This window comes from Manacus candei, unplaced genomic scaffold (genome assembly GCF_025592945.1).
Source record: "Manacus candei isolate 608988 ecotype Guabito, Panama unplaced genomic scaffold, ASM2559294v1 h1tg000008l, whole genome shotgun sequence".
NCBI classification, from domain to species: Eukaryota; Metazoa; Chordata; class Aves; order Passeriformes; family Pipridae; genus Manacus; species Manacus candei.
Genome location: NW_026138056.1, coordinates 22,204,603 through 22,231,379, shown reverse-complemented (window position 1 = coordinate 22,231,379; position 26,777 = coordinate 22,204,603). Strand labels below are relative to the sequence as shown.

Here is a 26,777-nt window from a genome sequence, read left to right as displayed (position 1 = left end):
TGCTTGCTAAACAAGAATTATGTTTATTTAGCTAGTGAATCACCTAGAGGAGTAAATTTTCACTTTCATGATAGCAATCTGTCAGGCTTGCAAACACCCAGAAATAGGAATTAAAGATTATTTTAAATGTAGTTATAAAGGTCATAAAAAGTCTGATTTAGACTGAGGTACATTTACTCAAAACTGAGATTCATTGAGTGGTAGCAAACAAACAGTTCCTCAGACAAATGCACTTTTTTCAGTTTACATGTTACAGGAAAAGAAATAAAGAAATGTGCATTAACTGGTGGTGTCCACCAAGCTGCATATTAATATTCTCTTACACCAAACAGTTTGAAACAAGGGAAATGTCATCCTAATATAATTTCATGTTACGATTCATTTGGCTAAACTGCAGCTTAGAGTTGCTTTGCCATATTAAAAGATTACTACAATAATTTTCACATGAACATTTAGACTTGAGTTTTACTCCAGGACTAAATATGGCATGATTTGCTTTTAATCTGTTGAATAGCTAAAAACTGACAATTAAAAAAACTACAACAAAGAAAAAAATTAAGTTGAAGCAATGTGAATCTCACATCATTGAACCACTTCTAATGGTTAAATGTTAGTATTTAACAAATTCAAAGAGTTAATGAATCCTTGCATTCGTTCGGTCTCCTGTGCCTTAGCTAGGATGCATAAATACAAAAGACAGCAGATACTGGTAAAAGCTTCAGGACAGAAAGTGCTTGACGAAGGTACAGTTCTCAAGTGTGTTTGGTGAGAGAGTATAAGGGCAGATGCACTGATGAGAACCATTACAAGAAGAGTCAATTTCGTGTTAAAGTGTTCAAAGATGTCACCTTAAGCAGAAAAAAGCTTTAATAACGTCTTCTTAGACATATTAGGCATTTCCAGAGTCTACATCATTAGTGTTGTATTCTAGCAGGACATCTCCATATAGTTATTGTTTGTTTCTATTTCTCTCCTGAAAGAAAACAAAGACAAAAAAGGAAAATCATATTAATGAACACAGATCAACATTATGTCCTTTCTTCTCATTACAGCAGTTTCATTGCTTGCAATTTATCTAAACTGGGCAACAAGCTCTCAAGAAAAAAGCTTCAATTATTTTCAGGAACATGAAATTATCCAGTTTAAGTCAACTTCTTAAAAAGAAACACAGAAGTACACATCAACCTAAAAGGTGAGTATGTTCCAAAAAATTGCTATGAAGAAGAAAAGAGTTATAATGTCACTTTTAATTAGCTTACAATAAAATATATTGCACAAAGTCAACTTAGTAAGGAGACCAAGGGACCTACAAACAATGCAAGAAGGTTTCCCAAATCTTCTGCTCGTCAAAAAATGCTCTACTCTCAACACATTATATCCCTGAAAAAATATGGTAATCACAGGTATCTCCTTCAAAGCCCCACATAATAAAATGTTCCAGAGTGCATAAGATCAAAAGGTAAAGGAACTAGTTGGCCCAATATCTTGTCCTCCATCCAAAGGCACAAATGGCAAGAAAAATATTTTATTTTTAAAAAGGCTATCCACACTTTTTTTAGAAATTACTTTCAATAACAAAAACTGAAAATCAGTGAGATAAGAGTGGCTACAAAAAAACTCTTGAATGCAAGCCTGAGTTGCAGTCCAGATCATACTCACTACAAAGCCCTCATTGCATTGCAAGATGCCACATTTGGCATCAAGGGCTAAAATACTAATTGTATTGTATCTCTGTCAGGGACTAACAGATCTGTACTACATATTACAAGTCTAACAGAAGAAATAACACTTTCAGTGCTTTATCACCATCCTCCATTTTCTGTATTTTGTTCCAAGATAAACATATACTTAACCATTAGGACTACCTCTAGCAAAAAAATAAAAACTGATCAACAAACTACATCTTGTTGCTTTCATAATGTATCTTCTAGCCTGTAAAAAAATACTATAGCTTGAGTGTAAAAAACTAAGACCTTATCTTCCAATAGCTTTTTCCGTAACACTTTTCTTTATATGTACAACTGAGAACTTTATACACATGTATTAATATCTGCATGGAAGAGAGGTAGGTTCCTATTCCCATTTAAAAAAAAAATAAAAAATTAGAAAAATACTTCCCTATGTTTTTATTATTGCATCACACAGCATGTTATAAATGGAATATAAATATAGCAGGGAAAATCAAAATAACCCAGGAAGCATTTGAACAATTATTTCAAAACCACTCAATCCGATACCACATTGAAACTTTATTATGCTAGAAACTATTTAGGGAAAATGCAAATTAGCTTATGAACCCACATAGATGCTGCTAAAAAGACACTATAGTGAAAGAAGAGGATACGAAACATTTATACTGGTTATTACTGGTGATCTAGTCCACTCCATGACAGACTAAGCTGCTTCAAGATGAACACCAAAAAAGTAAAGCTCGTTCTTGCTCCCAATAAGCAGCTCACGGTCCCAGCAGCTGGGGATCTAAGACTGGACATTCGCTAGGGCACAACTTCCATATATTTAAAGCGAGAGTGATACTTGCACTATTCTGCTAGAAATTATTTTTTCCTAATTCAAAAAGACATGACTAACATTTTCACAGTAGGATACTGGTTTTAAAACGTAAGATTTATAGTATTAGTCATTAATACAAACTGATACGTTAACAATGCACTCTAGGCTGAAAACAGATGATCAGTGGCCTCATGCCTCACTATGCATGTAAGGCATGCAGAAATAGCCTGCTCATGCACATCTCAGATTATTCCTCTAATATCAGCAGACTTCAACTGCAAAGAACGACAGTGTTGAAAAACACTACTGTGGCATTCAGTAGGAGCCTATGAAACTGCAGTGTTAAAATACTGATATTTTATATTAAACAATTCTAAAATCAACCTGTATACAACTAAAATCATGGGCTCCTGTTCATCTGTAAGTATTACATATGTAACCACTGACTCAAGCTGTCTAGAAAGATGCTCTGCATTGCAAACTGCTGTACTGTAAACTGACTGACCTGCTGCTTTGCAAAGCCCCCGAACTCAAAATCCATTTATAAAAATTCAACACAGAAAAGGAATGATATCCTGACTACCTGCTTCCAGTTGATGAAATAAAGGATGTGTTGCAAATTTCATGCTGTTTTTGAATTCTACAGAGGAAAAAGGCTTCAAAACATCAGCACGCCTTCCCTGTGATCTCAAAATTACATATTACTACATTTATATTTAAATACTTAAAGCAGGCATGCACATCTGACATATTTTCAATGCGAGTGAACAATACATTCTTCAAATACTGGTAATCAGTGACATTTGGTATCTGTACTGCAAAATAGAGAGAAAGACGACCTGATTTATTCAAATCCCGGGCAATGGTATTCCACTCAAAAACTAACACCTGTCAAACTCTTAAGTCACATCACACTAAAAAATCACGGTCTTTTCCTGTCTCAAAAAGCATTTTTCTTCTGGGTTTTATTGGTGATTATAGACAAATTAGCAGAAGACTTTATTCCCAGAAGGTTTCCACCACAAGAGCAGAGGAAGTTTTCAGCGTAATCCCCTGGATTCCCCTACATTTCTCTTTCACCCATTTAATTTTTTTTCTTCTTTGTTCAGACAAGCAAAACCTTTATCACCTCTCTTGCACTACTCCCAGATGAAAAGCTCCTGTATATTTAAGTTCCTGCCAAAGGCCAACTTCACTTCAGAACTCACCAGGGTCAAGTTACTCAGCTTTGAGGGGAGTTTACTATCAGGACATGGAAAATAAGTACCATCTGAATTAGAACAATGTGGGAACATATGGGTTAGTTAAACGTACCAGCCAGCTGCAAACCATGTGCTGAGCAGATTTCACACATGTAAATAACTTTCTACACAAACCAGCAAAACCAAGTGAAGGTGAACATAAAAAAAATGCTTAGGCCACAGAAACATCAATCTAGTGCATCAATCTAGTGCAAACTACGGAATTAACTTGATCTTATCTGTGAGGCTGACTTACTTTCAAAATTTAGTTCTCTGAATTCAGGGCATTAATCAAATGATCCCATGCTGAAAAGAAGCTGCAATGTAATTTATCCTCAGATGTAATGAAATCTCTATGCTAAAAAAATTTCAAAAATCAAAGCAACAAAAATGTTTACTGGTCTGATTTGAAAGAAACTACTGAGATGCACACAACATTGACTTTGGGATTTCTTTGTCACACAGAAGGTAAACAAAAAAGCCTCATTTAAGTAGCCACAATGTAAATGTAGCCTAATAAGACCAAGAAGAAACTACTAAAATCCTTGGCTGTATTTTTTTTTCCAAGATCCCACAAACTGAAGCTCAAGGGAAGATCTGAAAGGGTGACTTTGGATGACTTTTATAGCAGTTGCAAGTGTAAGCATTTCAAGGTGCCCATTTTGAAAGCTACCCAGGATTGCAAGGTTGCACAGGCAAATTGCAGAGCTTCCACACAGTACCTCCCATACTAGCAACTATGCTTGGAAAAAACCCCTAGAATTTTGCTAAACCTTTGCCTCTTACTCCAGTGTTTAAAGCATTCATGCCTGGAGCTGTCTGCTTTGCACCTCTCCCAAGAGGTAGCATTCTTTCAACAACTTCAGAAGTTGCTTTACTGCAAACTGTGATTTAATCTTAAACTTAAAAGCCCTGCTCATCTGCAGTGTAAGCTAACATGTCAGACTGCATTCTGTGAAGTGAGGCGCAGGCACTTATCTCCTCTGCCAACTGTGCTGCGTGGGCAGGAACACCTGGCAGAGGCAGAAGAGACAGCTGTAGAGGTGGTGAGAAGAAGCCACAGCAAAGTTCATGAAATCTCATTTACTAATGGCATCAGTCACAATCTGCAAATTATTTCACCCCAGTGTACCAATACAGCTAGGACAGCATAAACATTGAGTTTAGTGCTTGAGAACCACAATAAAAAAAACAGATAACTGAGAAAAGTGAAAAATGCCAGAAATTGTTTACTCTATTAATGACAAGGATATCATTGGCTGTTAACATAAACTAGAATACTGAAATTTTAAAATTGTGTAACATACCAGTCCTTTTTAACTTCTCACTCTTGAATTCCAAACTAGAGAGGGTACATCTCCTGAACACAAAGATTATCTCAGAACTAGATAAAAATATTTAGATGCATTTCTCTGAGAAGCACTTCTGGGAATTCTAGGAATATAGGAGGGAAGGATCTCTACAATCCTTACACAGACCTAGAAATTTTCCTGTGGAGTTCCCCTCCCTAAACACTCATTATCTTCTATTCCTTAACGCAACATGAAAACCACAAGACACAAATTAAAAATCAAAGTTAACACACAAAGTTGAATGAGGTTTTACAACTTCAGAGTAGCTCTTTCTCCTGGTAAATCTTATGAATCATCTGAGACCCTGCTACTGCAGATGATTTGAACTACAGACATAATATAAGGTTTTCAAGCATATAAATATTAAGAAATTCCAAAAAAGCTAAAAGACTTAGACTTCTAACTTATTTATTCTTCCCATTAGTTTTGAAGGCATTTTACTTATTTCAGTCTCTGAAACATACTTAGCAATAGGAAAAAAAAGTGAATAAGTTACAGTAAAAAGATAAATTTAAATTTGAGCAGACTCATGCACTGTTAGTAGAATGTGGAGAGACCATATGACTTTATTATGGTAATGATAAAGGCAATAAGAACATAATCCACATCTGAAATTCCACAGAGCAAAACATTCAGAAGGCAGAGGTGGAGAAAGAAACCAAACTATTTTAAAGACATCATACAATAACAAACAACAAGAAAAGGCTCTGCAGAAATCAAGCTTGAACTCCCTGAGCCATAAAAGCCCTTCCTGTCTTGTTTTCCCAGGCAGATACTTTCAGTGATGGATCAGCCAATTCTACCTACAAGTAGGAAGTGCTTCCTTTCAGTGCTGTACATCATCACACATTGAAATATCAGACTTTAATTAGCTACAAGACAGCCATTTCAGCAAGTTCATTACAAAGTAAAAAAAGAAAAACAAAACCAAAAAAAACGAGCCTCTTGATCCCCACTGTTTGTTAACAACACTCACAGTATAATATTGGCTTTTGAAGACTGGCAATAGATAGCTACTTACTAACTCTATGGAAATTGCATTTAGTGATGAACTCTGTCCCAGTAAAAGAAGCAGAAAGATGACTGACACCTTTGTTAATTTTTGTCAGATGCCCATAGCAACAAAAAGAACACATTATTTAATTGCTCTGCTAAGGAATCTATACTAGCCTTGGAAAGGAAATGACATGCACTGCAGGGCTTATAAAATACACTGGTGAAGAATTTCTCAGGTAATTTTTCTTTAAGCCTCACCACTCATGCTCTTTGCATGCATGTGTAACTCAAATTCCAATCTACCATGAGGAAACATGAACTTATTTTATCTTGGTTTCCTATTATATTTTATATGGAAATGCAATGAACATGCAAGTTTATGCTTATTTTTTCATAACTGACTATAACCCCTAGGGTACAGAAGCAAAACAATAATTATCTGTCAATATTAACGACCAAAACTCTGAAAAAAAAAAATCACACAGAACTGGGCTGAAACAGTTTAGCAACTGATAATTTCTGTAACATCTCATTTCAACTAAATGAATATGAAAGTTTAAGCAAATCAATTGATAGAAAACAAACAATACTAGTTCAACTGAATCTACAGAACAGCTTTAATAGACACACAAGATCTGTATATTTTAAAGTGCCATTTTTTCCCAGAAAGCACCACCAGCAACGAGTTCCTGCTAACTAGCCCATCTGCATGCAGTATGAATCAATGAAGCAAGGATGAAGCACTTTGTGAAGAGACACATAGGTTGGGATTTCCTTGCAATACACAGGCATATTTCTCCCCTGTTAAATGCAGGAAAAGCATCACTGTTCTAGTCAATTTGTTCTTAATACGGCACTGAAATCTGAGGAGATGCAGCAGGAAGCAGAAGGCTGCACATCAGGAATTTTAACAACTATTTGTGTGTACTCAAGGTTCTGCTTTTGCTGTGGAACAAGAGACTTAGAATTACTCCTTTGCTTTAAAAGACGCAGCATTTAGAAAAAGGTACAGCTGCCAGAGATCCAGCTCAATTCAAGTTCTAAGTCTTGTCTTACACAGCTATCTTGATATTTAAGAACATTACCACATTAGATTCCAAAGAGTGCCTGGTCTCTTGAGCATTAAGGTAAACCACTTGGTTGATATTCCTAGCTTTTCCAATAGGGGTCCCTATTTTACAGGAGAAATTGGTCTTTAGAGTCCCAGAGTCAGAGAAATTAAATCCACTCTGTAAAAGACTCTGTATGCTTGATTTTGCAGGTAGTGATTCCAAACCAAAAAGAAAAATGTGACAAGATCCATACAAGTGTTGCTCTGAACTAAGACTGCCTACGAGTTTAATTACATTCCATCTCTTTTATTCAACAGCCCAACATTGCACTTTCCCTCTTGCATCACCCCTAGAGAAAGGCAGGCCACACCAGTATTCAAACTCCTACATAGTCACTCTAGACAAGACCACATTATAACATCCAGACTTCTCCTTACTATACCCACCCTCTAATGAACTCTAAGCCTTTCCTTGGAACAGAAACAACTGACTACCACATGCACAGAGAACAGGCACATTTGAAATCTCTGTATCTGTAACATAAGGACCTGCAGCTCATTTTTAAGTGTTCTGAAAAGACTAAAGATGCAAAAGCAAATGAAAAGTACATAAGTACATCATCACCGAAGGGAAATTCTGGAGCAATATTTCCAAAATTATTCTAGCTCCAAACAATCCTCTTCTCCCATGACCAGGGGTACATATTCATCTCATGATTACCAGGGGAGAACAAATGATCTCCTGTTTCTACTTTCTCGGACATGAGACCTGCAATATCACTTTGAATTATTAAGATAAAACTGTTGATAAACATGAAGTTCAAGGAAATTGCAAAATAATGTCCCTTGAAACATCATCAAAAGCATACAGGAAATTCCTATGTTTCTCAGAAGATATTACATAAAGCTCTTTTAGAGGGTTTCATGTTTATTACATGAACCTCTTTTAGATGTAAATAAATACACAAACTTTTAAGTGTTGTCTAGTACAAATACTCAACTGCATTAAAAATTTTGGTCAACTACCTGTTTTCCTTGACTTTTACAAGGACTGTGCACGTATCTACATCTGATTTTGACATTATAACCTAGCACTTTCTGGCCAGGGGCTAAGGGAAAGAAGAACTGTCTACAGCTCACTCTTAATGGGTATTTTCTCCCTTCTTTCATGATATTTTTAAGAAATATCAAATGAAGTATTAAGTCAGCAATGTCCTGGAAAGGAAAGGAGTTACACTCCTTAACATGGTAGCCTGATTATAACCCAACTATCAGAGAAACAAAAGTTACATTAGTATCAGAATTGGGGGGGGGGGGGGAAATTACTCCTTTTGAGAGTCAGCATTCCTATTACAAGACATATAGTACAACAGGAGAAAGCTAACATTTTAAATGCTTATTTATCTGTCATTCAAAGGTTTCCTGAAAAGTAAAAATATTTCACATGCAAATCAGACAAACACAAATATATACCAAATTCTTCTCTCATGAATAAAAATTATTTTTCTGGACTATCGCACTAAGAAAAACATCTAAAACATTCCAGAGTTACGTGAAACCATGTTTTTTTTTTCCAGTGTATGAAGCAAAAGTAGAATTCTCCATCAAAAAGCACCAAAAGATGACCCAGGGCAACAGGTAATTGTAGGTTAATAAGCCACCATATGAGGGCAAGGACCTTGCTGCCTTACAAAAACTCCATTTTTAATCAAAGCCACATTTGAATTTGATTCATATATTTACTGAAGATCAGGAGCATAACTACAGATGGAATGTTTTTATTTCCAATATCTTATTTTCTAAAACATAATTACGTCCTCTTAAAAGGCATATTTTAAGACTTCTGTTCAATTTTTTTTTTAAATCTTATTGCTACAAGTTTCTGTTGAAAGACAATAAAACATGTTTTTAAATAATACACACACAAATAGACATATTTATGTCACAAGGCGGCAATTAACTAAGGACTAAGGGCATTCCGGATTATTTCAATACACATCTGACAGAACTCATGAAAAACATCATTCATTTCTTTGATCCTTCGGTAAAAGATCACAGTACTTGTATGTTTAAAATAGGCTACTGGAACCTGAACTGTAAGAGAAGCGTGGAACAATCAAAGCACAGTCCCAACCATAAATACTCTGCCCTGCAAATACCAGGGTCACATCAAACAGTGGTAGACACTAGAGTTCTAATATTTATGGTTAAAGAGACTATTCATAGTCATTTGTAAGTAACCTTTACCAAATGGCAAAGTTACTGCAGTTTCATGTTAATCAGAGACTATTCCTTGCACTTTCACAAGTATACTGCCATGTTTTAATAAAACATACTGCCAGGTCATATTGGAAATGAATTATTGATCCCCCCGAGTTGTTAAGATTAAACTTTTACAACCAATTTTTTTAGGATAAGTTAGCTGTAATGATGAACAGCTATAAAGTAAATTAAATCCCTAAATCATATGCTGGTTACAATGTTTAGATCACTAGCTGTATGGAAGTTTGTTATCACCTATGCAACAACAAAACATTACCTGAACTTCAAGGAACATGGAACTGACTACTGCTGCTTGATGTATTGAATATTTTATTAACAGCAATAAGCATATTTTTCATGACCGAAACACTGGAAACAAAGTGATTGTCACAACTGCCGAAGAAAATGAGCAGGAACCAAATTTACACAGTTCTACTGGCAGTAGAAAGTGCACATATTTTACCACAGCTCCATAAAAGCCTAGCTGGCACTAGGCAATAAAGGATCACTCAATTAACCATAAACCAGAGCTTACGATACTAATTGTTGCATTTGAAACTTGAATCATAAAAGAGTTAACAATTGTATGTTTACAAGGTAAAGACAGGCTGCTTGTACACTATGTGATATAAGAAGAAACCTAGAGATTTAAAATCAACACTCAGTCATAATGATAAAGATGAACTCTCAGTAAATGTCCTTTAATTATAGGGAGTCCGAATTAAATTAAGTCCATATTCATTTGCTTAAGGCATAGCTCAAATCCATCTACAAAGACAAAACCTCAAACTACCTATATACAGTTCTAAAGCAATTTTTCAAAATTGGTCATAAAACCAATTGGTATGATGCTGTAAAAGAGCCAATGGCTACTGTGCAAGTATCTTGACAAGTATGTTGTCACTTAACAGTGTTGAGAAAGGTAACTGTTTACAAAGAAATGCAGAGTTCAGTACTTGAGTCATACACATCCTGTATGTTTTCCCAGAAGATATTACAGGAAGTAGTAACGTTCCTTTATTACACAAATATGCATAATCACAGTCATCTAGTTAGAGACCTACTAAATGCTGAAATTAGTACTTTGAATTTTAAGTTTAGCATACATAGAAACACTTCCAATAACCTACATTCCCCCTCTCCATTACATTCTGTGGCTTTCGCCTACTACTGAGGGAACAAAACCACAAATAAAACACAATCTTCCTGAGTTGCTAGGGCATGTGTGAAGTATGATTCCTTTAAGTTTCAAAAGTTGGTACTTTTGAAGTACACCAGTTACTTCTGGAGCGCCTTAAAACTTTAAAAACTGAGAAAATACTGAAACATGAAGGCTACAGAGAGAGATTATAATCTTAGTCCTCCTGAAATATTATAAAATCACAATTAATCACAGAATCATAAAATATCCTGAGTTGGAAGGGACCTACAAGGATCATAGGAGTCCAACTCTTGGCCCTGCATAGCACACCCCAAGAATCACACCATGTGCCTGAGAGCATTGTCCAAACACTTCTTGAACTCTGTTAGGCTTAGTGCTGTGACCACTCCCTGGGGAGCCTGTTCCAGTGCCCAACTACCCTATGAACGAAGAACCTTTTCTTTTATCTGACTTAAACCTCCCCTGACACAACTTCAGGCCATTTCCTCAGGTCCTGTCTGGTCATCAGAGAGAAAAGATCAGTGCCTGCCCCTCTGCTTCCCCTTGTGAGGAAGCTGTACAGTGTGCTGAGGTCTTCAGGTGAAATTCTTATGAAGCCAGAATTGTGTCAGCTTCAAGTGAACAAATTCACAACTTCACATGTCACAGGGCCCCTAATTAGCCTAAACCCTAGACTTTTGGGTTTTTTTATGCAATGGGTGGTGTGATAGGATGAACAGAGATCACTACCACCAAACTGCAGGGCTGCAAACTCCCATTTCTGAATACTTGCATATCATCTAACTGGTTCAACAGCTCCTGAAATATTTCTAACCATGAGACAAATCATGTATTTACCGTTACTAGCAAGCCTGGAAAGAAAGTAAATATAGGAAAAGTAAATATTGTGTCCAATGGTCAAGACAAGTGTTATGATTAGCGAGAGTACACACAAGACAAAGTACTATAAACCAGCTTGAATTAAATGTCTTTTGGCCTTGTCTGGTTTATCAAAATACCTCCAAAACTAAAGTTTCTCTACAGATTTATCACATTTATCACATGTATACTCTTCTTCACAGAAATGAAAACTACACATTACTTTTTTAGAAAATACATTATCAGAAAGGTCCAAAAATGATTTTGACACTGTACAAGTCATCACTGTATTGCTTCTGTATTTTACGAAAAACAAACTGAATCAAGGGGAAAACCTGCTTTTCATAGTAATCATGCTGTTAACATTTAACTAGAACAGAATTTGAATCAAAATGCTATGTTAGATAAAGTAAGCTTCTTCTGTAATTTTTGATCCTTTTTATGACATCCAGAAACTGTAGAAATCTAAACTACAAGACTTCAGTTATGGATAATACCGTCAAATCAGTCTTCACTTACATCGAAGAAGTAGAACATGTCAGATGTCTGCTTATTCAGGTCTGTGTTAGTACTGCAATCAAACACATGCCTGCACTAACAAACAAGTTATGAGAAGTTAAATCTTTTCACTAAGAGCCAGTTATATCAAGTACAGACACTCTGGGCAAAAAGCACAACCATCTGATTCAACACGTGCACACAAACTCCAGCTGAATGAAAAACAAGGCTTCCTAAAACATAATAAACAGGAGAGCTACTGTAATGACACTGATTTCTTACCCTACGCATGGCTTCCTCCTCCTCTTGACGCTTCTCATAATGTGCAAAGTCATCAAAGATTGAGGTGGTATGCTTGAAAGTAGCAATTATTTTAAGCACTTGCTTGGCTTTTTCTAGGGGTACCTCTTGAGTGTCCCTCGAATTGGTAACCGGTTTGTTGTCATTGTTTTCCAAGCGAATGTGCCGCAGTTGGTTATTGGGAACGTCTTTGACAAAGATCCATTTGACATCAAACTTCCCCTTCCACTTATCCTGAGACCAGACACCAGCATATGCATTGTAGTCCACAACAGACTTCATCTCAGCCACTCCACAAAAGTGTCCACTGCCATTCACACTGAAGAGTAAATAGAGTGGGCCTTTTCCATTCAGGGAACGGTAAGCAGCATCCAAGCGCTTATTCCCATGCTCAGTACTACACCAGATAGAGTACTTAATGGAGCGATGAATATCGTCCTCTGAATAACTTTTGATTATAAACACGCGTCCGTTCTTCAGATTCCAATCGAAGTCTTTGGGATTGTAGTTGTTTATGGCCTTTAGTTTCTCCAGCACTGGGTGCACTTCCACACCAGAAGGTGAGGAGCTGACGGATACAACACCTAAACCAAAGTTCTCACTACCAGCTCCATTGTTCTGGCTGAAGCCCACACCCCTATTACGAGGAGCTACCCAGCGGTTTTGCAGCTGTTGCTGCTGCAACTGGTGAGGCTGGGCCTGCTGCTGAGGTCCTTGTTGCTGTTGTGGTTGCTGTGGTTGAGGCTGCTGTTGAGGCAGTTGGCTTTGCACCAGTGGTGGTGGTTGAATTAATGGCTGAGGCTGCTGGATTATAGTCTGAGGAGGCAGTACTGGTTGAGCTGGGGGTGCTTTTACCACTGACCCTTTGTCATCCCAAGTTCCAATATTCATGTTGTGTTTTATTGGTGGTGGTGGTACAGCAGGGCCCCCAATGCCTACGTTACCTTTAGGCTTGAGTTTCGGCTGAGGTTTAGCAGGTTTCCTTGCAATTGCAGCCCATGAGGTTGGTTTAGGTGCTGAACTGCTAACTGGGGGCACGCTGTTAGCTGCAATGCTTGTCATACCTGTACTGCTCAGAGCTGAACCTACAGTTTTTGTTACAGCAGCCGTCATATCTCCACCAATTTTCAGTCCAGTCATGCCTTGCTCAATGCTGCTAATCCCAGGCACCTTGCTCAGAGTATCACTGCCAAATCCAGCCTGTCCATCTGCTATGGCTCTCCCAAGAGAACTAGGTGGATAGCCATAACTGCTGCTGTAAGCAGAGCTTTGCGTTGATTGTCCCTGAGATCCACTTGTCCCCCATGTAGAGAAGTCTGCATTCCCAGGAAAAAAATTAAATCCATGCTGCCCAAGAAATGGAGGGGTATTTCCTAATGCCCCAGGTTGACTAAATACACCATCGGGTATGTAATGGTGTTCACCATTACTCATCTGTCCATAAGTTGTCAAATATGGCATTGGAGGGTCGCCTGCAGTTGACCATGCTGCTTCACCTAAAGAGTATGGAAATCCAATGGATGGAGCATAATAGCTAGGCATATATGGGTCTGACATTGGTGGATAGCTGTTACTCTGCAAGAAAATAAAATAAAAATCAGCAATATTGACAATTATGCTCAGAGCAAAAAAAACCCTGTAATACAATCCAAGACATTTTTAAGGGTTATATGAATGTACTTGTAACTTTCACCATTCCTCCCAACATAAAAGATGAACTAAATAACTGACAGATATGACCATTTTTTTCAAGGGACTGTCTCAAAGCACTGAAGAGCCGCATTTTTTGTAACATACTATCTTTACTTTTAGTTACTAAGCTAGGTTAAATATGCCTCCATGCAAACAGTATCAAGAAAATAACTTAAAGTTAGCTTAAAGTAGCTTTAAAAAACAAGTCGTAACAACTGTACTTTCATAAATAAAGCAAATTGGCTGCAACTATGATTTTAAGTTTTGGTATTCTTAGCTTTTGCCTAATTTCTCACTTCTCACTTCTGTTGGAGACACTAACAGAATACTATAGTGAAATGGATGCAAGGCTGCCTGTTTATTTCATAAGAAACAACAATAAAACCATAACATTTCCATGCTATTGAGAATGGACTTTAAATCAGCACTACACCAGATAGACTCCTGGGAAATCACAGAATTTACTTCTTGAGACATTTGAAGGACTAGCCCCTATGACTTCTGATGTTGTTTTGAGGGAAAAACTGCACGTTATCATTCTCTAGCTGATGCCTCCTTAATGTTGAATTCTCGTTAAAAAAAAAAGTGAAGGCAAGCAAAATTCTGAAAGTTTTTTAATAATTTGCACTTTGTCCCTCTCTCAAGACCTTACAAACTTAACACAATGCATATAAACTTTTGGCTACAGAGGCAATTCACAGCTCTGAAAGTCAAGTCATTAACTTCTTGGCAGAGAAGTTGCACCAAGCTGTAGTAATATTAAGTTTCAACCTATTATGCCATCAGCTGTGAGTTACTTCTACCACCTTCAAAGGAAATCATGTCCAAGCACTTAATATATTCTCAGAGCCAATAAAACTGTTGTTTTGAACCGCATCCAACAGATGACAATTTTGTGGCAAATGTAAGGGGCTGGGTTTTGGTCTGGGGGTTGTGTTTTGGTTTTTTGGTTTGTTTTTTTTTCCTCAAGCTTCTTGTACTGCATCTTTATGAAGCCAGAACACAAGCACAACAGCAGGAGACATCAAAGCATGCTTTTTAACTGAAGTTTGTCCAGAATTCTTAGGAATACTTTATCTGCTTAAGATATCATAAGATATCATCTTTATATCATAAGACAAAATATGATATAAAATTATATTTCAGTGGATATTCAGACAAGTAAGTAATTCTAAGAAATATCCAAAAATTAAGTCTGGAAGTCAGTTGAACACCAAAATTAACTTCAAGGTAGTAAATAATGTTCACTTACCTGATTTGTCTGACTACTTAGATATGGCTCAAAATCATCATCATTTACTGCATCCTTTTGATGAATCGAACCGTTTTGTACTGAAACTAAAAGTAAGTCTGTATTAGTATACTTTCTGGAAGTTCTATGCTGCACTTTTAATCTAGGTAACAGTTCTTGATCACCTGTGCATTGAAATACGTATTATTGTCAAGCACTCGTCCAATTTAAAGAAAATACCTCATTCTATTGATCATCATGATCCAATCTTAGGAAAGGTCTGCAAAGATGGCAACTAGAACAGACTATTCCTGACTGTTCTTTCCTGAGATCCATAGATAGAGGTAGAACTACAGGCACACTTTTATTTGCACAGGCAGTAAATCCAGTGTTTCCAGAAGTACCAGACCAAGTGCAAATGTGCAGACCAACCAGATCTACAGACATATTCAGTAGGTTCAGGGGAAGTTGCAACACACAGTTTTCTCCTGCCAGGAGGAAAGGCAGTTACCCACCAAGACAACTGTGAAGGGCACCACTATTCAGATATTTAACTCTGCATTTCCTACATAACTATACTGCCTTAGTGGCATCTCTGAAGCTCTGAGGGGACAAAGCAAAACAGAAACAAGAGCTTAAGTCCCAAAGGGTGATTACAAGCCTTTCCCAACATATATGCTACTATATGCTGGAATCTTTTCCTACCCGCTCTTCTTGGCCTCCTATTACCTTTCATTTCATCTAAGGCATTACACCTACCTGGAATTTTCCAGCTGCCTAAATTACTTGAAGTGTGTCTCTACCATCCCCCAGGCTACTATTCAAACAAAGCCACACTGCAGAAATTTCTGCTAAGTTCCACTGTTTCCCATGGTGCAAAGCAGAATAAGGACTTAAACCAGCACTTGCAACTACATAACTTGAAGATGAAGATCTCTTCTCAAAAAAAAAACTTCTGGTTTTCCAGATGCAACTTTTTTTTTGGTGTTATAGATCAAAAAGGTTTAGTGGGGAAAAAAAAGTTTCATAAACCACAACAGCAGAAGTTACAGCAAAACAGTAGATTTTCTGACAGCTTAAGACACTGAATTAAGAGGAGATTCTGTGGTTTCCCTCTATTAGCAAATGCTCTGAAAAGCATATACAACCATATAACTAAATCTTCAACTTTGTTGAAATTAGTGTTTAAGAGTGGAAGGGGCTTCTGTTTCATTGAGCGGAGGGGCGCTGCCACACAAAAGTTCACATTGTAAACCAAGTGGTGCCTGGACTAAGTAATTTGAATTTTTTTTCACGTTTGACTTCAACATCTCTAAAACAAAACTGCCTTCAGTGAATGAAACTAGCTGAAAAAAAATGACAAAGGAATAGATATAATCACAATGAACAATCAAAATACTGGAAAATTTTATTAACTTCAGACAGCAGTAAAAAGAGGTAAAAATTCATAATTTAACACAGAACAGAATTTTTTTTTTCAAAGCAATTACTGGGAAGGAAGAAAACAACTTGTGTTTTGAATACCTTCTTGAAGTTTTAAAAGTCAGAACACTTGACAGTTCAATTATTATAAACTGGCACAGAGCATTTCTATACTAGCTACAATAAAATATGACCGGCAATGATAAGCACAATAGGGTCTAGAACTGGACAGAACAATATTCCTAATTAAATACAACACTTAAATTAAAAATTAGGTGTTAGGGGTGCTTTTCCCCCACAAATAAAGAGTTTCAGTTAAGGTCATTAATCATCCTGAATTTACACACAATGGTAACATATGAATGAGCTGGAACACTATATTCCTCTTTATATTTGGCCCAGTTACACATGGGATGAGCCTCAAAACACTTTGTCCACGCCATGCCCACTTCTTAGACTTCAGTAAATAGTACAAACAGCTCAAATACAATTCTGTTATAATGAAAAACATGGGCGGCAGCATATAAGTTTCTTAAAAGCATGCAACCACAAATAAAGGAATAGACAGCTGTATGTCAAGACTAGCATCCTATCAAAATTAATCTCATACTGACTGCTAATCTTCATAAAACGTGCATGTGCTGTGTTTATTGTTTCACAAAGGTCACTGAAGACAGAATTATTTTTTGGTTTGACATTACAATTAACTTGGAATATTCTTGTAAATGTATTTTCTTTCTTATTCATTCTGTACTGAGATCCTAAGTCAAAGACAAAATATTTCTACAATGACATTTTTCCTAGTAAATACATACATTTCTCAGTGAAATAGCATCACTAGAAGCATGTTTCTTTGGCTTTTCATTCTAACTTTACCTAAAGTGTTAATAGTGAAGAATGTAGCCCACACAGACATTTAACAATAGCAAATGAATGCCTCATTCCCAAAAATCTCATGTTAAGTATTCCAACTGAACAGGGCAGTGATGAAAATGCTAATTGAAACTACTCTACAGATACTAAAAATATCCATATCAATACAATGCTGAAAATACCATGTACTTCCACAAACACTGTGAAAATATACAATGTAATTAGATATTGGGAAGAAACAACTCATCAAATAGAGGAACTTAAAGCTAATATTCTTTTAACTATTACTATCCTTGGAATAATCAAAATGGATAAATTACAGTCAAAGGCATAAGAATAACTTTTTCATTAGAAGTCATCACACCTTACTGTGAAGAATAAATACTAAAAGAAAAAGTAACATTTCATTCTTGTTTTAAACCTAATAATTACATTTAAACCTTCAACAAAACAAAAAATTATTATATACAAATAAGTGTAAAAAACAAGTCAGCACCTTCCTATGACAGGTGTGATACGCTGGTAAAATAAACAAAAGCGGAAAAAAAGGGAGTTCCAGGAATGCCTTGTTTCTCCCCATCACCATGCCCCTATAGGACATAATTTGATTGATGTCAGTTCTGATGTTTTATGTCAACTGTACAGTAGTTGACAAGCAGAATAAGAAAACTTTCACAACAGTATGATTTAGTCACTCAAGTCTCTGAAATACGAACACTAATATCCAACATAACAGAGGGATAGTGCTGTTCTACACACTAAAACATCAATCCCACAAATTCCGGTCAAGGGAAACAGCACAGTACACCAATTTATCAATTAAAACAAAGCACCCAAAACATTTTACTAGACAAAACAAATCAGCTACCTCCCGATATAATTTACAGGTCTAGTATTTTTCATTTCAGTATGAAATATGCACACATCCCTTTTACTGCTCACTCACATTCTCAGTCTACCAGACATGTGGACAGGTTCTACCACCCTTTTTAACATCACTGCTCTTATGAACAGAATCAACTTCAGATTAGCCTGTTAACTCAGTATCATATCTTCCTTCAAAGCTCCTTTAAGCTGAGACCTATCATGACAATTGAAAAAGATTATTGTCTGCTAACATGTGGTCAGTAAGGACTGCTGATACTGACTTAATTTACCCTCTTGAAAAAATCTCTAACCCAAAGCCAACTACTCATGCTACACTGTGCTACCATCTTCAACCTCATAGACCTTTAATCTAATGCTAAATCATAACAGTTTCACTAAGCAGACATTACACCAAATAATTTAACAAAGCAGAGATTATTGTTCTGTTCCACTACAGTTTTCATTGAAGTTATATTCTCACCAAGAGAATACATCATAAGCATTCATTATTTAAAAGGATGCACTCCATAAAAAAATCCAAGTTCAGAAATGCAAAAATCTCTTCCTTACATAGCAAACCAAGAGATGTGTTTTGATTCAAACATTCCACAGCAGTGACAAATTATAGAACACAAAAATATGCTAACATAAATAAGCCAAAGTAGAGCTGACCAGTGCATTTTCACACACTGCACACAAATAGAAATGCTTAATATTTTCACTCCAATTCACATATAATATAGTTCAAAAACTACCTGTATGATTCTCTAACAGATGCAACTCAGTAACCTCGCTAAAACTGTGAAACAGTAATTCAATGATTGTGAAGCCACAAACTACTTGCTACAATGAATTTGACTTTTCTTCTCATTTAAGGGCAACTTGGAAGGTAAAACCACAAACTACTGCAAAAACACGAAGTAGTTAAAAACTGCAGTTCTGGGAAAAAAAAGCAGAGGTATCAGAATATGAGAGAACAAGTATTAAAGACTGACCAACCTAAGAAGGTCTGAGGAGATAAACACATGTTCATTTTTCTCTGAATGCAGAGAAATTAAAACAGGCCAAATTCAGCAAGATTTGGGAACTCTCATAAGCAGTATATGTAACAAGAAACAGATAATCTGCACACAGACAGAATAACAGAATAAGTACATTGCGAATAACATTAAATGACAGCTCACAGAGAACAATTAGATTAGTTCAGATAATGAACAGAGGGGGGCAAAGAGTACCTGAGCTCAGAGAAAAATGTTTCTTATCTGCTTAAGTATAATGAGCATATTAACACACAAAGGTACCTGTGTGCATGCTTTTCTATAGCTCAGTTTGCTGAGCAGCTCAGAATTAAATGGGTACAAGTGTACTGTTAAGGCAAAAAGAAATTCCAAGCAGAATGTTAGTAAGAAAACAAATTTCAGACTAGAAACTGCAAGATACAATCCGAGATGCTGTTTATAACTGACTTGCCAACAATTTTAGAGAGAAGAATATTAAGTAGTTAGTAGTTCCTTCTTTCCTTGTGGGAAAGAAACCTCACAGAGTAGAGTATTTAAAAACTAAGATGTTGACAGAAACATGAAAAAAGCAGAAAAGCAGAAGACCTAAAAACACTGATAGAAGATTCTATACTGATGTTAAAATGAAGAAAGACCACAAAAATTTTGAGAATAAGGAAGGTGATGTTTTCTGCTCAGACATGAGTAACTAGTCACGTGGTTGCTGTGTAGCAAACTAAGGAAGCTGCTCAAAAATATTCTTCCTATGATTCTATTCACTGGACAGAAAGACCCGAGGTGTACTGGTAAAAGAGATTATACAAGTGTATCACAAAGTCAGCTAAAAAGAAGTAACTATGTTACTGTACCACTTCTGACATTAAACTTTTGCAAAATAAAACATTTTAAACTGATGAACTGCTGTGCCACAGTAAAAATGCTGGGAAATAACACTTGGGCACACAATTTCCTGTCATCCTGCTCTGAAATAAAAGATATCTTATAGCTACAACCTCTTCCCATGACTGTCTGAAGACACGTGATCCTCCATAAACAGCAACATTACAGATTTATACAGAAATGTGAGGTATTAACTTACCTTTATTTCCCTGTCCTTTAGGTCTCTGTATGTAGAAAATTAGGAGGAAAAAAGCAAAACAAGTTCAGTTAGAATCCTCTAATATTAACTTCAGGGTAATTACATTTATTTGCCAATTCTGCCCTTTTAAACTTAAATATAATTTTAAAATATTATTAAAATCATGTTATAAAAATCTTGTGACATTATATAAAATATTATAAAATATTACAAAACCAAAAACTGATCGAATTTCACAAAAAAATTGGAATAGTCTAGTATTTACAACATATGAAGCTTAAATGGTGTTGAAAAACTGAAGTGCACTTTGTTTGCCCCACACGCACCCCAAAAAACATAAGCAATAAACATAAAAACAATGTATTGAGTAAAAAAAAATTAAATTAGTAGCTTTAATTACTGACAATACTTGAATTTCATTATGATATGTCATCTTTTAAATTGACTGACAGGTACGTATCAGAGAATAATCTACAGTACCTTGATTTTTAGATATACAAAGGAATATATACTGATATTGTAAGCTGAACTTCAGGCTGTGCATTCCTCACCTAGGCAATTACATGGAGAAAATGATACAGCCTGTGCGAAGCTTTCACACAAGGAAATAATACCTTAAGGAGGATTTTTTTTTTTTTTTAGGATTAGTCATTACAAAACACTGTTAATCTGTCATGCACTGAGAATCAATGTAACAGCACAAGTTACAGTATCCTTAATTCCTCTATAGCAAGATAAAATCGTTTAGAAAAACAAACATTAGTCCATGAAGACCTAATTCATCTTCTCACATATTTTCAACTGAGCATGAGTGAGTCCCCAGGCTCCATCACTCACTTAACAATTTTTAGTCCCGAAGAGCTCAGTACTCAGAGGTTTGAAAGTTTAGGAGGTAACCACCTCCATGTTACTTTTATGCGTATCTGTCTCAGAGCTGCCTGTACACTGTCCAGCACTGCTCCCTCTAAATCTGCACTGGTTAGTCACCTCCCTCTCCCACAACCAGAGAACTATCTCTGTAACCTTAAAAATCCCAACGACCTCATCTTGTGGGATAAATCTAATCCAGACACAAAGGCATGCAAAGACCAAGATACACAGAACTAGAAAAGTTGGGAAGAAGTAGCTTTCATGGAAATCAGAACAATCACAAGCTAAGAGATCACTGAGCTAGAAATAAGTACTTAAAGGAAACTGGAGAGCATGCACAGAAACAAAAGAAACAAAACATTAAAGGCACGGAGAGAAAATAAAAGGAGACAGGACACTGCGGGGCCAAAACTTTTGGGGAGTGGCAGAAGCCCACGGAGAAAGCAGAGACCAAGACAAAACGCTTCCAGCCTGAAAGAAAGCCCAGCAGAGGCCTAGCAAAGATAAGGAAATAACAAATTTTAAGCTCCGTGGAAGACCAACTTAAAAAAAGTGTCCAACAGCGCAAGGAGATAAACTGACAACTGGTGGAAGAAGCAGAGGCCGGAGGGAAAGGAGGGAAAGGGCTGGGTGAGGAAAGCGAAAGGCAGGAAGAGAAAGGATGCGGTAAAGAAGAGCCAGAGGGAATTAGGGGTTTGCAGGGGAGAGGATACGGCGCAGGGCACCGCGGAGAACCTGGAACTGAGGCGCTCCCGGAGCGGAGCGAAGAACCAGGAGACCGGGGGGGGCTTGGCGAGGAGGGCCAGCCCGGGTGGGTCCTGCACAAAGGGGCCGGGCGGCGGCGCGGGCTGAGCGGGGCCGAGCTGAGCGCCGGCGGGCCCTGCGGCCGGGCGGGAGGCGGAGCGGCTCCGGCGGATCCGCGGTTATAAATAGGGGCGGCCGGGCCGGGAAAGGGGCCCGCCATCCCGGCTCCCAGGGACCACCGCTCCCCATGGCGGCGGGGACGGAAGGAAGCAGGGGAGGGAAGGAGAGAGTGAAGAGGCCGCGAACCGCGCCGCCCCGGCGGCGAGGGAAGGTGCAGGTGGCCGCCCTGCCGCCGCCCCCCCCGCCGGCGGTAGCGACGGGCCTGGGAAGAGGGAAGGGCAGGGAGCGGGCGGCCGCCCCTCCGCCCCGCGGCCGGTACCTGGTCGACGCTGGTGGCTGACATTCTTCACGGGGAGCCGCGATCCCCTCGCTCCGCTCCGCCTGGGCCTCGAGTGATTCCGCACGCCGGGGCCGCTCGCTCGCCTCCGCCGCCTCCTCCCCCTGATTGTCGCCGCCGCCGCCGCCTGGGCTCGCTGCCGCCGCCGTCGATCGGGTTCCCGCTGGAAGGAGCCGCCGGCCGGACGCAGCGCCGCTTCCCCCCCCTTGCTCTGGGCTCCGCTTCCCCACAATGGCGGACGGGCTCCGGCTCCCACTTCCGCTCCGCGGCGCCCTGACCTTCCGCTCCCCCCTCCGCCGGCGTCGCCGCCGACCTTTCCCTTCCCGTCCCCGCCTCCTTCATGTCACGTGGCCCGGGAAGCAGCGCCGCGCGCGCGCGCCCACGGCGCGGGGAGGCGGGGCCGGAGGCCCCCGGTGGGAGCGCGCGTGCGCGCGGCGGGAACAGGGATGGGGGGGGTTCGGGCCGGCGGAAGGTGTGGGAGCCGCTCCCGCCTCCGGCGGGCCTGGAGTGCGCGTGCGCTCCGGGAATGCTCGGGGGCGAGGGAGAACGGCGAGTCCCTGCGCTGCAACGCAGGCGTGTGGGTGTGTGGCGGGCGGGCGGGCGGCAGCGGGGCCGAGGGGGGACCCGGCCTGGCCGCCGTGAGCGGCTGCTGCTGCCTGCGGGGCGCTCGGGCAGCCCTGCCCGGGCAGCTCCTGCCCCCCGTCCTCTCCCCTGGATCACAGCGTGGGTCAGGTTGGAAGGGACCACAGAGGGTCATCTGGTCCAGCCTTCCTGCTCACGCAGGGTCATCCCAGACACATGGCACAGGATTGTGTCCAGACAGTTCTTGAATATGTCCAGTGAGGGAGACTCTACAACCCTTCTGGAAAATCTTTTCCCATGCATGATCACCCGCACAGCAAAGAATTTCTTCATACTGAGGTGGAATTTCTGTGCATCAGTTTCTACCCATTGCCTCTTATCCTATTGGTTGGCACCACTGAGAAGAGCCTGACTCCATCCTCCCCTTGGATTTTTATACACACTGATAAGGTCCCCTCTCAGTCATCTCTTCTTGAGGCTGAACATCCTCAGCTCCTTCAGCCGTTCCTTGTAAGAGAGATGCTCCAGTCCCTTAATCATCTTTGTTACCCTCCACTGGACCCACTCCAGGAGCTCCGTGTCCCTCTTGTACTGAGGAACCCAGAACAGGACACAGTACTCCAAATGGATCCTGCTGGTGGTACATGTGACCCTGCTACCTTTCCCATGACACTCCCATGCGGGGCTGTAAGTAGAGTCCAACCTGGGCTGGAATCCAGAACCCTGAGTGGCTATGCCCTCCAGCTGGGTGAGCTCATGGATGGCAGGATTACCTGCTCATAACCCTTATCCTGCCACCCACGTCCACTCTGCTCTACCGCTGACCAGCACTTGGAAGTCTGTGCTTCGGTACAAGTTAAGTGGGAAAATAAACAATGCTTCATTAAACATGGGGGTTTTACTTGGTTGCTTTCAGTTCCATCATTAATGAATTACATATGCCTTAATCAGTATAGGGGCTTCCTGTAGCAGCCATCAGTAAAATCCAAGACCGCTTCAACGATGCCACGGAGGAGAATTAAGCATTTATAAACTCCCGTCTGAAAAGACAGCATTGTAATTCATATACTGTGTTTAGTGTTTGTAGGAGACAATGCCATAAATCCAAACAATTGTGTAAACATAGCTGTCAGCACAATGGGAAGGTGCATCCCTCAAGACCCTCAGTCCAAGTTCATTTTGAAACTTGGTGCATGTGTTTTTTCTTCACAAAGTAAAGTGGTTTGGTTTTGTTTAGCGATTGCACAGAAGGATCTTGGGAGAGCAACATTTCTGGCTGAAGTCGGTTTATAATTGCAAATCATTTCTTAACGCTGTCAAAAAGTGAACATTATACTGGAAGTTACCCAGAGTTGGTGCAGGTAAGGCTTGTAGAGTGTTCATTTACTCCACTGCAGTGAAGTCTGTAATTTTGACAACCCTAGAAGTTGTCAAGAAACACCCTAGAGTACAGAGGAAAGTAACAAGGATGATGTAAGTCTGGATCTGGAAAATAGATTCAAAAGGAAAAGATTGAAAGAATTGGCTTTGGTTGGGCCAAGACTGAGAAGAATGAGGCTAGGATATGATATGAAGAAAGTCATTGAATATTTTTATGCATTTCAAACAAGACAAAATGTCATGGATTTAAACTGCAGCTGGCAAGGTTAAAGTTGATCTTCTTTTATGACACCTGGATGAAGTATTAAACCTTTCATAGGTCTGCAAAGGTAACTTTGGATAAAACTCATTTAAAACACTATCCGCAATTAAGACTGCACTCCCACCTCTAGCACCACAGTTTCAAAGGAGGTGGAACCTTTAGATTCAGTATTTCAAATCATATATCTGTCCCTTTTTTCCAGTTCTTCTAATTCATAGGCAGCTATGGTATGAGGGGATTTTCACTTCTTGGTGAAGTGTTATAGTTTACATACAAAAAGTAGACCTTGAGTAGACAGAAGAAAAGTGAGTCAAATAGAGCACAAGCACTTAAGTAGGAGTTCCTGCATTAGATAGTCTCCTTACCGATAAGCTAGGCGTTCATTTCTGCCTTCGGTTTGTTGGGGGCTTTTTGTTTGTTTTTCTGGCATCTTCTATCCTTGTTTCATTTAACCACAGTGAAATAGCTTCAACTCTTCAACTTTGTAATGCGTTTTGGTGTGGTGATAATGCCTCGAGAAATGTGGGTTCTAATCTGTTCCCACTGATGAGAGAATTCAGATCTCAGCATTTCTTAGGTCGTGGGGACTACCAGCCATGGGTACATCCCACAAAGTTACATGCTGAGTACAACAGTGAAAATTCCAGTTTTGATCTTGGAGACCTAAATTGGACATCAGTAACAGTCAACAAGAGTTTACCACAGAAGTCCATTAGAGAATCTGGGCCACTGAAACATCAGATTTTAAACCATCTGTTTCATAGCACCTTGCCAGTTCTCAAGATTTTTTCCTGTGACCTAGGAAATGTGGCTTTTTAACCCTCTATTTTTGGAATCATAAAATGATATTAAATGGCCAGTGTTTCAAATGGTTTTGGCCCTCCTGATTAGACAAAGAAGTCTGGAAAGAATGCAGCCAAAAGCTTTGAAAACGAGCATCAGGAAAGAAGGGCTCAAATTTATTACATGTTTAACATCTCATTGGTTTTGACCCAAGGCCATTAATTTTATGAGGCTGACAGGTTTTTTTGAATATTTGGGCTTTTAAGTGTTGCTCTTTTCATAGAAGTACTGCCTTTGAGATAGTGCTGGCCCCTAGTGACTTAATAACATCTATTTAGTTAAATATGCAATGTAATAGGGGAAGAAATAAAAGCCCTAGGAATTTTTTTATTCAGTTTATAATGGTTGCTGTGATTTGTATGACAAAAATCCAATGCGCTGCAAATATTTCTAGTTTTTGATAATGTTGGTGTCTGTGCTGTGATTGGTCCTCCTTATCTATACTATTAGAAATGTGGTAGAGTGAAAATTATCCTTAAAGAAAGTGCAAGTTCAGCAGGATTCCAGTCTGCATTGCAAGCTTAGGCTCAAATAAACCTTTTTGATGGAGAATAATGCAAGCCTCTGAGGACTTGCTGGAATGCTCTGTGGCAATTAGTTCTGTAATATTATAGTTCAAGTTCTGGCCTTATGTGGCTCTGGAGACTTTGGAAATATATACGGTTCATTTTTCAAAATGCTTTTAGGTCTAGTTTTTATCCCCTCTAATTTTCCATCGTCCAGTAGTTACGTTCAGGAATGTTATTTGTGATCCGAGCTATGATAAATTGATTCCACCACCCTTTGCCATCAGATTATCATATCGAAGATCTCCATCATCCACGTGCGTGACTTGAAGAGTTGGTGCCGACGGAACCACCATGAAATGTATATCATTTGAAATGTATATCATTTGAAAGGTATATCATTTGAAATGTATATCATTTGAAATGTATATCAAACGGACGTGTGCTCATGACCCCAGAAAGGTCTTGGGGCCCTTCTAGAAATATAGCTCTAGACTACAACAGAGCTCAGGAGGATGACACTTCCCTGTGTTTAACCATGAAATCAATAGGTCCTTATCAAAGTCTTCCCTGTTACATTCAACCAAACCTTTTGGATTTTTCCATTACTTCTTTTAGCATAGTGGTTGTGCCAACTTAATGGCAAACTTAAAGGGCAAAAGGATGACTGTGTTTACCCTTCTGAGATACCTTTTTCCCTTCAGCTTCACTGGACAAAAC

The 26,777-nt window shown here is 39.0% G+C and overlaps 1 protein-coding gene across 1 annotated transcript; it reads right to left on the bottom strand.

Annotated features, from left to right (window-relative positions):
- YTHDF3 (YTH N6-methyladenosine RNA binding protein F3) lies at positions 1-22,830 on the bottom strand. Its single transcript, XM_051771054.1, has 5 exons — positions 22,467-22,830; positions 20,414-20,438; positions 15,176-15,261; positions 12,214-13,806; positions 1-973 (listed from the first exon to the last, which is right to left on the bottom strand). Exons 1-5 carry the CDS (start codon positions 22,488-22,490, stop codon positions 950-952), a joined length of 1,752 nt encoding a protein of 583 aa, XP_051627014.1. The 5' UTR covers positions 22,491-22,830; the 3' UTR covers positions 1-949.
- Between the last annotated feature and the right edge of the window lie 3,947 nt (positions 22,831-26,777).

Excerpts from the sequence above, each read along its gene's own strand:
- YTHDF3 (XM_051771054.1), bottom strand. The coding sequence starts at position 22,490 with ATGTCAGCCACCAGCGTCGACCAG. Across the intron at positions 15,262-20,413 it reads TAAAGGACAGGGAAATAAAG|TTTCAGTACAAAACGGTTCG; the intron begins GTAAGTTAATAC and ends ACTTACTTTTAG. Across the intron at positions 13,807-15,175 it reads TAAGTAGTCAGACAAATCAG|AGTAACAGCTATCCACCAAT; the intron begins GTAAGTGAACAT and ends ATTTTCTTGCAG.